Source organism: Aplidium turbinatum, chromosome 8 (assembly GCF_918807975.1).
Source record: "Aplidium turbinatum chromosome 8, kaAplTurb1.1, whole genome shotgun sequence".
NCBI classification, from domain to species: domain Eukaryota; kingdom Metazoa; phylum Chordata; class Ascidiacea; order Aplousobranchia; family Polyclinidae; genus Aplidium; species Aplidium turbinatum.
The window spans coordinates 31725259-31735763 of record NC_137479.1 but is presented as its reverse complement, the minus strand read 5'-3'; the positions used below and the strand labels follow the sequence as shown (position 1 = coordinate 31735763).

General features: G+C 40.2%; 1 protein-coding gene across 1 annotated transcript; it reads left to right on the top strand.

The window, feature by feature from the left end:
- Positions 1–635: 635 nt before the first annotated feature.
- LOC145775800 (alpha-(1,3)-fucosyltransferase 7-like) lies at positions 636–10505 on the top strand. The gene is made up of 7 exons (XM_082587169.1): positions 636–923; positions 2285–2339; positions 4055–4225; positions 4940–5059; positions 5404–5611; positions 6263–6441; positions 9180–10505. Exons 1-7 carry the CDS (start codon positions 758–760, stop codon positions 9622–9624), a joined length of 1344 nt encoding a protein of 447 aa, XP_082443295.1. The 5' UTR covers positions 636–757; the 3' UTR covers positions 9625–10505.

The following is a 10505-nucleotide window of genomic DNA, read 5'->3' as shown; positions in this document are numbered from 1 at the left end:
ATTGACGGAAATATAGGCTATTGATTGAATTCTGTTCTTTGTTAAATAATTATATTTAGGCTATTTGTCGCGCTTGTGTGATTCTCCGCTTTATAGCTCAGTTGATGATGCCATAGCTACGGTGATGCATACGCAGACCCCTTAAGATCAAAGAGCGCTGGTTTGTTTTCGGGCTTTGTGCTTGTCGCTTTTTCCGTTTGATGAACCTCTGTTACTTTTGACACTGATAAATATTGTCTTTTGTTGTGGTGGTCAGAAATAAAGCAAACTGAAATGAACAACTCAAAAGATTAATTGCAAAAGACAGCTATAGTTCTACTGGAGCAAGCCCGATTGCCGGCGATGCAAGTATGAAGGTTTCGCTGCTTGTAAACTGCACATCCACCGACTGCCTCCTTTCTTTTATATATAAAATTAGCAGCCAAGCCATCTCGAGATTATCCTCGGTAGTAATGGCAATCGCTCGGTACTTTAAAAATGAGAAAAGTAAGGAAGCCACTTCTTCGTGTCCATTTTCAGGCATGCCATTAAATGTCTTGCCAAAAACACAACTACAGTAATGCTCTTGAGCGGTGTCGAACCAATATCCTCTGCATTGCTTAGCCATGTGTGAGGAAAGTTGGACCATCGTTGCAATGGCGTATCGTACGCGAAAGTATTCATCATATTTCCATCCACGTAAATAACGTTGTTTTTTGCTCGATTTTTAAAGGTTTTAACTTTCGAACGATTGCTGGATAGTTATTATGCATGAGACATGCTATGCTTCTGCGGATTGAATCGTGGGAAGCTATGTGAGATAATTTTTCTGTCAGCCACCATTGCGATTATCTCAATATACACTTTCCAACATTCTTCCACACTGTCTTTCATGAGAGAACACAAAAGGTCTGTCAAAGTGAAAAGGGTTGTGGATGATAATGGTGAGTTATTGCTGCTTTACTTTCTAAACTGTTAATTACGAATACAAATCAATTTATTTTCACGTGAGTCATTTTAGTCTGGCACACCTAAAAAATCGATACGATCTGCTCAATCATTTTCAGTTAAGCTTATTCAAACAGAATTTGAATAATAATATTTTCTAATTATTACAATAATTATGTGAAAATAAGTTTATCTGCATGACAAAAACATGTAACCGAGTCTTTCATTTTATCAAACATTGTTGAGGGTTGGATATATGTCAGAAGATTTCTTTTCTTGGTTCTACGTTAATCACGATCGTCAACAAAGTTCGGAGTGACTTGGCGTTATAAAACCAGTGATGGGCGCGTGGGGATTTTGACTGTTACTTGTTTGATTGGTTTGGTTTTTGAATCTTTATTCTCGGACTGACAAAGCCTTGAAAAGTTATTCCTAGTAGTTTCGCATACTTGTAGAAGCTTTTGACGCAGGGTCTGTTAGCGAGATTGTCAGAGTGAAGTTTTCAGGTTGTTGAAGTGTTGTTGGGAATTATTCCATTCACTAGGTGCCGCTGAATGGAGAGCAGTCCTGAAATGCGTTGCTCAAGCGCACACCCCGAGAGTCGAATCAGCGCCGCATGATCTTGAGCCGGGTGCGTAACCACTGAGCTAATGGGGCGGACTTGTACGTCAAGCCTCGCATAAAGCTTCGTAAAACTCGATATGGCTTGAAGAGAGATAACATTTTAGAGACTGGTTTAAGGAGGGCAAGATACCAGCAACCACTGGTGTACGCGCATACAAAAAATATCGACGCCGTCAGCGTAAACGCAAATGTTCGAAAAACCATACGCCGTATGCGTCAACGTAACTTGTAAAAAAAGTTGACAGCGTCAGCGCATACACTAGCGCAAACTAATTTTGTTTGCTAGGTGCCAAACAGTCACACAGTATAAACCACTCGAAACAAACAAGTTTTATTTTGAATTTCCACGAAGATACACAAGCATCTGAAAGTGTTCATCTGACATTTTGCTGTGTTTTGGTTCCAATATGTCATTGCCCATTGAAAACATTCTTTCAACTACAGCGCTGGAAGGTATTGGCGTGTTGTAGCGAAAAAAATACATTAAAAAGTATGCGTTGACGCTATGCGCTAAAAATCCGCGAGAAGTTTACGGCGTAGCCTCAAGCGCAAACTATCCAAAAAAATGTGGCCGCAAGCGTTAGCGTAAACAAAAAGTCTACGCGCAAGTGTGCGGCGTAGAATTTGCGGCGTATACGTACATCTCTGCCAGCTACCATCCTCCATTGAGCTTGTCAGAGAATATTGTTATTATAATATGTGTTCACATTCATATACAATGCTGATGTTTCAGATTATTCTGAGAGAAAGGAGGATTTGCAGTACACTCCTGTCCCAATCAACCGCAGGTATCATTTGCATTGGTATCGTGTGGGGCCTCGAAATGATGAGATATGTCGCATCATGTTTCAATGTCTTATTGTCCTGGGTCCTGTTGACGCTATACAATCACCTTCTGTGATCGAGGTTTAGATAATATTTGAGTTTCTGAACCAAACTTACAAGATTGGGTGATTGGGCTTTGACAGCGGCTCTCCTCACCGGAAAAATGTCGTTTCACCAAACAGTCTAGATGTGGGTTGCCAACAGATAAATTTAGGGCTGTCAGACCTACAAGTGCTACTTTGACTAAATTTTGTGTTTCGTAGTCTAATATTGATATCGTTTATTTATAGTTGTTATATAAATGCTACGATTTTTTAACGACTTTACTTTTTCAATCACAGTAGAATCCACCAACCCGTGAGTTATAAGCAATCTCGTAAATTTCCCACTCAAGCAAGGCAAACCGTACATATCCTTTGTTTATAAACGGACGCTAGTCATCTACGCGACATATAACGACTTTGGGAGAGATTTAAATGTAATTATCAACAGAACAAAAATAAATGTTTGCTCCAACATTACAATTCAAAATGCGGCACAGAATGTACCGTATTGGATTCTCATTTTGCAAAACCTCTTGTTTGAAACGACTGTAAATTAACAAAAATGAAATTTCGTGAGATTGACCTCCAGTAACAGTACGGTAATTAGTGAAACACAATATTTTGTTCTTCTAAGCTAGCTAATGTTCTTTGCAGCTTTAAAATTCTTCGCGATTTTATTGAAGCTTCTGATGATTCTGCTCAACATCCTCGAAATGTTGTGTTAACGTTACTTAACGTTGTGTTACCCAGTTAATGAGTTAACGCTGTGTGTTTTTTATCTTTTATGCCTTGTAATAAACCTGCATATCACAATTAAACAAATTAAAACTTGCATTCGCACAAGTTGAATTGTAGACAAATTGTGTGAAAATAAACTGAAGAGTCACCGCAAGAAGTGTGAAGATAGTATGAAAGTGGACAAAGCACCTTGGGCTCCGCTTAGGAGGATCGTGAAAGTGGTGTCGAGTTGGCCAGGTTGCTTATTCTGTATACAAATTCAAGTTAAGAGTTTTGCCGGGACTAGAGAAAAATGTCGTGGCGGATGCTATTGAATATCATATTTACTGATGACTCGATACATTCTCACCTCTTTACGCATAGAAAAAAAAGTTATAAAAGTTTGTTTTATCAGTCGATCTAGAATCGAACACACCTCCCCCAAAACCAAGGACAAATGCACTAATCCACAGACATTCATTGAATGGATTAATGTTGTTAAGATTAATTTGCATTATTGGAGCTATAGTGTAGGAAGCAAAGTACAAAACAAGGTGAAAAGTAAGAGGCCGAAGACCAGATGGTCGGAATCTGTGGAAAAATATTGAACCACTGAGAGAAGATGGAAAAACAACAATTACCATCTCCGCCCTTCACATCAACAATGACGTCAAAGTATAGAAGAAAAATACTTTTATTTCATTTGTTGTATGATTGCTACAAACGTAGTCGGCATGCAGTAAATATACAGTGGGCTTACCATAAAGAATTAAATTTGTACAACAGACAGGAAACATCGAAAGACTGTCATTCAGCTAGCCGTTTCCCGTGTCCCTTAAGTAATGAATGTGAAGTATCAGCAAAGTACGTTTAAACTAGCTGTTGGTTTATGACAATGTGTGTATTTTCTTACACAGCAATCCACTAACAATATTGACATGGAATTTCCCTGGCGGCAGTAAATTTCCTTCTATCTTCCACCATTGTGGACCCTGCGTCATCACAACTAATCGCGAGATGGCAGCAAAGAGCCATGCTATTGTGATAGACTGCAACAAAATTGACAAACTCCCGAACCCAGTCACGAGGTGAGACGAGTTTTCAGCTATTTCAATGTTTTCTTAGTCCTGTTTAGAGAAATCTGGAACGTGCCATGAAACGCAACGTACTCTGTCTTGATTTTGAGAATTGTTGCGTCATGCAAAAGTGTTGCCAGATAATTTACGAGGTTTTGCTGAAAATTATATTTGCAATCACGCAGCTCAAAAGTAAACGATTGCTTTCCAGTTGAACCAAAATAAAACTGCAACATCAATTCAAAGTGATCCCTGATCGTTTCATCAACCAGATGCAAGCATAGATATGGCAAAAAATAATTTATCAGTTTAATAGTGGTAATAAATGTAATTCATCCTGTACAATTTAAACTTGAAGGGTAACTATGTATACAAGTGACATGGACATTGCATCAAGAACTTGACTGAAACAGAAATGCGACCCTGATATAAATTAATCGTTCTACGCAACAAGTTTTTATTTGGTTGTTTTTTTATTATCCAGACTGGAGTTTAATTTCCCAAACACTTAAATCTCCAACCAATGTTGTGTTTAGTAGTCAAGAATCGAACTTGTAAATGGAAAAGGGGTGGCAACCCTTTTATTTAACGCACCTTACTCAGACAAGGTACTTTCTCAATTCGTACTTCTCGAAATCTCTGGTCGTGTTTATAATTACGCAAGCCCATTGTTAGTGATTTTTTAGCCTATTTTTAAGATCATAGCGTTGGTGATTTTGTGTTCAGACGAAATGGCCAGATCTATGTGTGGATGTGCAGAGAGAACACTTGGACAACTCAACATTTGCATCACCTTAAACTGCCCTCGACTTTTGATAATTACTTCAACGCTACTATGACCTACAGGTATACAGTATACACTGTAGGCAGTGAGTGGTAGCTTACCAGGTACTCTTTGCGTGGAATTGATGAAATGAAATAAAGTTGTGCGTTTGAGAGTTTCCCTCTATTGCCCTCCAACACACTGTGCGATGGTGTTTGATGGGTTGGTTTAATGTTGATTCCTTTCATTGGGTTGAATGCTGTTGGTGTGTGTTTGATGTGCGTCCAATCTTGCACTTGAATCTCTTTTCTATTTGACCTATTTTTATCAGACCAAAAAATGATTGGTTAAAGACGTTTAACCGCCTGTCTCCTGTCATCATCGAGATGTTATCAAGCTGAAGAACAAAAACAAAGTTACGTTGCAGACGCGACTCCGAGATTAAACTACCGTACATGGCAACACTCCATCGTCATCAGACCTTCAGCCATCCAGGGAGGTTCCTTCGCTTTCTCAACAATGACGTCAACAGCGTCATCGCGAACAAAAACGGCTTGGCGATGTGGTTGGTGCGCAACTGTCACCATACATTCGGCGCCATGTATCGCTTCAATTACGTCATGGAGATGGTCAAGGTAGGCTCCCTCCGTTGGAGGGCAGCTTGGAGTAATTTGTAAGTCGTCAATTTGTGGAGGCCGCTGACGTCACAAACGTTCTAAGCTGGAAGGCCACACATCGCGTAAACGATTCATCAAAGTTACTGCTCAGTAACAAAATTGTTCTTTATAGTTTTATTGTTTTGTGGTAACGTTTATGCTTACTTTTGATTAGAGGGAAACATGGTTACCGTACGTCGTTTGTAAAGAATAGATCTTTAAAATTGATTGATTGAATCTTTATCCTCGGACTGGGAAAGTTTCTTGCAGAGCTTAATCCTGGCAGTTTCGCCTACTTGTAGAGGCTTTGAACCACTGATGCAGACTCGGTCAGCGAGATTGACAGAGTGAAGTTACCGATTTTGAAGTGTGGTTGCCGGGAATTATTCCATCCATTAGATGCCGTTGAATGGAAATCAGTCCATAACGTGCATTGCTGAAGCGCATACCCTGAGAGTCGAACCAGCTCCGCTTGATTTTGAAGCTTCTTCGTTCCAAAAGTCACGCGCTAACCAACTGAGCTATCAGGGCGGACAACCGAGCTATCGGGGCGGTGAAATGTTTTAGTTGCTCAAGTCTAATTGACCGCGTTGGTAATTCTGAACTAAAACTTCCACCATTTCCATCAAGGCAGGTCTAGACGTCACTGTGTTTGGGAGATGCTTTGGGAACGAAAAGGAATTCCCCCCTTTCAGGTCCCCCCAGTCATTCGCCATGATCAGCTCGTACAAGTTTTATATTGCATTTGAGAACGCCTACCATTGCAGGGACTACATAACCGAAAAGTTCTGGGACAACGCGATTTACAGGTGAACTCTATTCCTCGCCTCATAAATCAACAGCTCCTGTGCAGAGACGTAGTCAGGCTGGCTGGGGGTAAATGCCAATTACACCCCTCCCCGAAAATTTTCAAATAAACATTTAACAATCTGTTGCAGCATCATGTGGCAAAATTTTACTATTGATTTAGGCTGAAAGTACTCTCAGAATGCCCAATTTTAAGGTTTTTTTTTTCAAAAGGTTTTTTGCTTGTGCTCACTCACATGCGCAAAAATAATTATTTTCCCCCAAACGTTTGTGCTGGCTACGCCCCTGCCCGTGTGACGTTATCATGCACTAAATTTATGACTTTTATTGGTCACTTTCTTGCTTTAATGTTTAGTTATGGCAACACTGTTACGTGAGGTGAAAGGCTGTGTGAATGTCAAACACACTAACCGTAAACTAAGGGATTGCCGGGCAGTTTGTTGCATCTGAGAGAATTGTGTAGCTGGCTTGTTTTCAATTGAAAAAAAAAACTGCCTTTAATCATATTAATGGGTGATTAGAGTCAGTGTTGTACGTTGACGCCGTTAATTTGACGGCGTCAACTGTTTGTTGACGCTGAGGCTAGCGCCGTCAATTTATTTTTTAGTTGACGGAAGTGATAGCGCCGTCAACTATTTTGCCGATTTTAATCGTCAAGCGCTATGCGTCATTTTTCGTTTGCATGGAAAACCTCGTTTCACAATGTATTCTGACCAGCGCGACTCATCCGAATTACCCGCTTTCGCGTTGTTTGGAATGGCTACTTGGAATACACGCGGAAGAAGTTTGCCAAGTGGTGATTACTCATATCGTGAGCAGTATCGAGAACGAGGGATCAGAGAGAGAAAGCGAAAAATCAATGGATGTCGGAGGTTGAAGATACTTTATTTCAAGGGCTCCATGCCCCTGAAAAAAGCGATGTTGGTGCAATAGACCTCGTTAAAAGAACAGATAAAACAGGGGTGGGCAAACTTTTTATCTCGATAGCCGCATTCAGATTCTGAATTTGTTCGAGAGCCGCCTTATAGTATAATTAAGATTATAAGCCAAAACGTAAAATTTAAAATGGTCGAAACACAAACTTTTAGTTAATTTTAAAGTGACCAAAGACATGGAGATTTGGTATATTACAGAACAGATATATAAATCGTTTGTCTCAATTATTTATTTAAATCCAACCACATCAAGATTATACGTTGCCAGACGCACTTTGAGCGAATTAACATAATCAGAAAAAGTTTCGCAATCGTCGTTCCTCTCCATGCGACAGGCCGAAGTCAGAAATTTCCATTGTGGCGTAATCGACTGTTTTGACACTAAGCCATGCAAGATGGCTGAGTACACAAATGAAACGATACATACTGTATTGCTAAAGCTGCACATCACTAAAGAACACAATATGGCTGGGGAAACAAGCCACTACAATGCGATAAAAATACTATAATTTATCTTTATCAAGATGAAATATATGAATGAAAAGTTTAATAAAGTCATTGTAGTATTTAAAATTTTTAAGCAACTTTATTATTACTGTTTTATATAATTGCTTCAGGCTTTCGCGGGCCACATGAAAAATTGTTTTGGGCCGCATGCGGCCAGCGGGCCGTAGTATGCCCACCTTTGAGATAAAAGATATATGCTAAGCCATCACAGCACGCTTGGAACAGTGATAGGCTACCTTTCCGAGTAAACGTTTTCAAGACAAGACAAGACACGCTGCTGTGGAACGCATGTTTTCGCTTGGAAAGGACATTATGAGTCCCAAACAAAGCAGATTGTCAGACAAACGTTTTTGAAATGCTTGTGTTTCTACAAGGAAATAACTAATAAGCTAAGCAGCTAATTACAATGCAGTCTCAAAACATAAAACCTGCTCTTTATTTATACCTATTGTTAGCCTAAACTTGGTTGAAATACTTCCGTTTTGTGAGACCCTGGCTAAAAAGGCGCTAGAAATTAGCGCTGACGCTGACGCCGTCAATTTCTTTAAGAGCTGACGAAGTACTTTACGCCGTGAAGTTTTTAGGCAATTCGCGCTGACGCTGTCAATTTATTTCATTGACGCGTACAACACTGATTAGAGTATGGTCAGTGCCTGAGAGTTAAGAGGTAAACCAAAGTGCAAAAGCACTAAAACTTGTCTGTGATTAAACAAAAATTGCTTGTATTGTAATTTGTAAATTTTGTGTTATTAGTGTTGTATATTACACTAAAAATTGAACATTACATGTTTATGTGGGCCACATTTGGTCAAAAATGTGTTTTTTGCATTTTGTTCGTAAACCAAATGTTTTAGACCCCAAAAACCCTCTGGAAGTTAGATAGGAAACCATGCATTTTGCTTCTTTAAAGCTAAGTTTGAGCGTTCTAGGCCCACCGATTGCTGAGATATAGCCAGATTGGCCGATTTTAACCCGGCGGGCGGAACAGGCCCACTGCTAGGGCGTTAAATAGAGACCAATCTCAACAATACTTAGCAAGGTGTCATTTTGGAACACAATGCAGAAGTCTAAAGAAGAAAAAGTTTAAAAATTAACATTTAGTTTTTTTGAGCCACCCCAGTGTAGGGGCAGTGGGAATAACAGTCTGAAATACGCCCGTGCCCCTCTTTAGCCTACATATCATGTTAATCATACAAAAAGGTGCATTTTCAATTGGAGTTTATATTTTCTCGATCTTGTAAATTGACTGCCCGCTTGGTATACCGATACGTTTGATAGAAAGTTTCATTGTTTTGTAGCGGCGCTGTTCCGATAGTGTGGGGGCCATCTGCTGAAGACCTGAAGGATGTTGCTCCCCCCAACTCGTTCATCAACGCTGAGAAGTTTGGCAACGACACAGAGAGGCTAGTTCGCTACATCAACTACCTGAACAACAATGAAACGGAATATCGGAAGTACTTTCAGTGGCGGTTTGATTTGCAGATGATTGACAGGCTCTTGACTTTGAAAGAAAGAAGCAAATCTGGCTTCGTGGACAAGTATCTCGTGGAGTTGACCGCTCGATTCAGCAACTACGAGCTGTTCCTTAAGAACAAAACGTTAGGCTTTTGTGATCTTTGCCATGCAATGCACACTGGTAGGTCAAACACATTCCGCCCCATTAGGTCCATGGCCAAATGGTGGTATGGCTCTGAACGGCCTGAATGTCTGAAAGGAGTTAATTTTGCAAACCAGAAAAAATGACAAAAGTTTGTCTTCTGGTCGGCCACAAAAGTTGCAGACTCGTTGATACGCTTCCAGTAGTGGCATCTTGGTCGCATTGTTACATCACAACTATCGTTGCACAGATGCGAGAGTGCTTGCGATGCCTTCGATTGCTGGGAAGCATTCCTCGGCTTATTGATGGCAGACATGTACATCACAATTAAGTTGGTGACCTGAGGAAAACCATGGTGCCGATAAGGTTGTGACATCACAATGGTGTGACCCCCCTGAGGAGGGATAAGTTCTCGTGTAGAAAAGCCTCCATCGAAGCAGCCGGTTGTGACGATGCCGGGGATCCGCGTTATCTCGCTACTCAACAACTGACCTAATGCATTTAGTTATAAATGGACCCCAGACAGTTATTTTCGAATTTTCAATGCTATTGAGCAAGCACCAGGAAACAATAGAAGAACTTTAAACTCATTGGGGTTGATGGCTTATAAACACAATTCTTTGTTTATTAAATGTGCTGACACTCAGCTATGGCGTAACTTTCGGGACGGGTATAACACGGTCACATTAGCAAATTACTAGAAAGAAAAGGAGTGATGGAAAAGAGTAATTAATGTACCGTAACTTCTTTTTTTCATCATTATCCGTTCTTGACTCTAGTTTACAATATAAATCATCTCCCTCCCCAGCTATCGATTCCTCACAACCTCCTTCAGCTCTTCCATGTCCATCCCGCTGTCATTTATTATTGTATCGAGCCATTTCGTTTCGAGGCGCCCTTTCTTCTTCCTCCACTGACCAAACCAAGCATGACGTCTTTCCAGTGATTTGCTTCCCACAATTTTCTTCTATCCACTGTAACAAATTAGCCTACAGTATATTTGCTGGTTGTGTTGATTATAAATAAA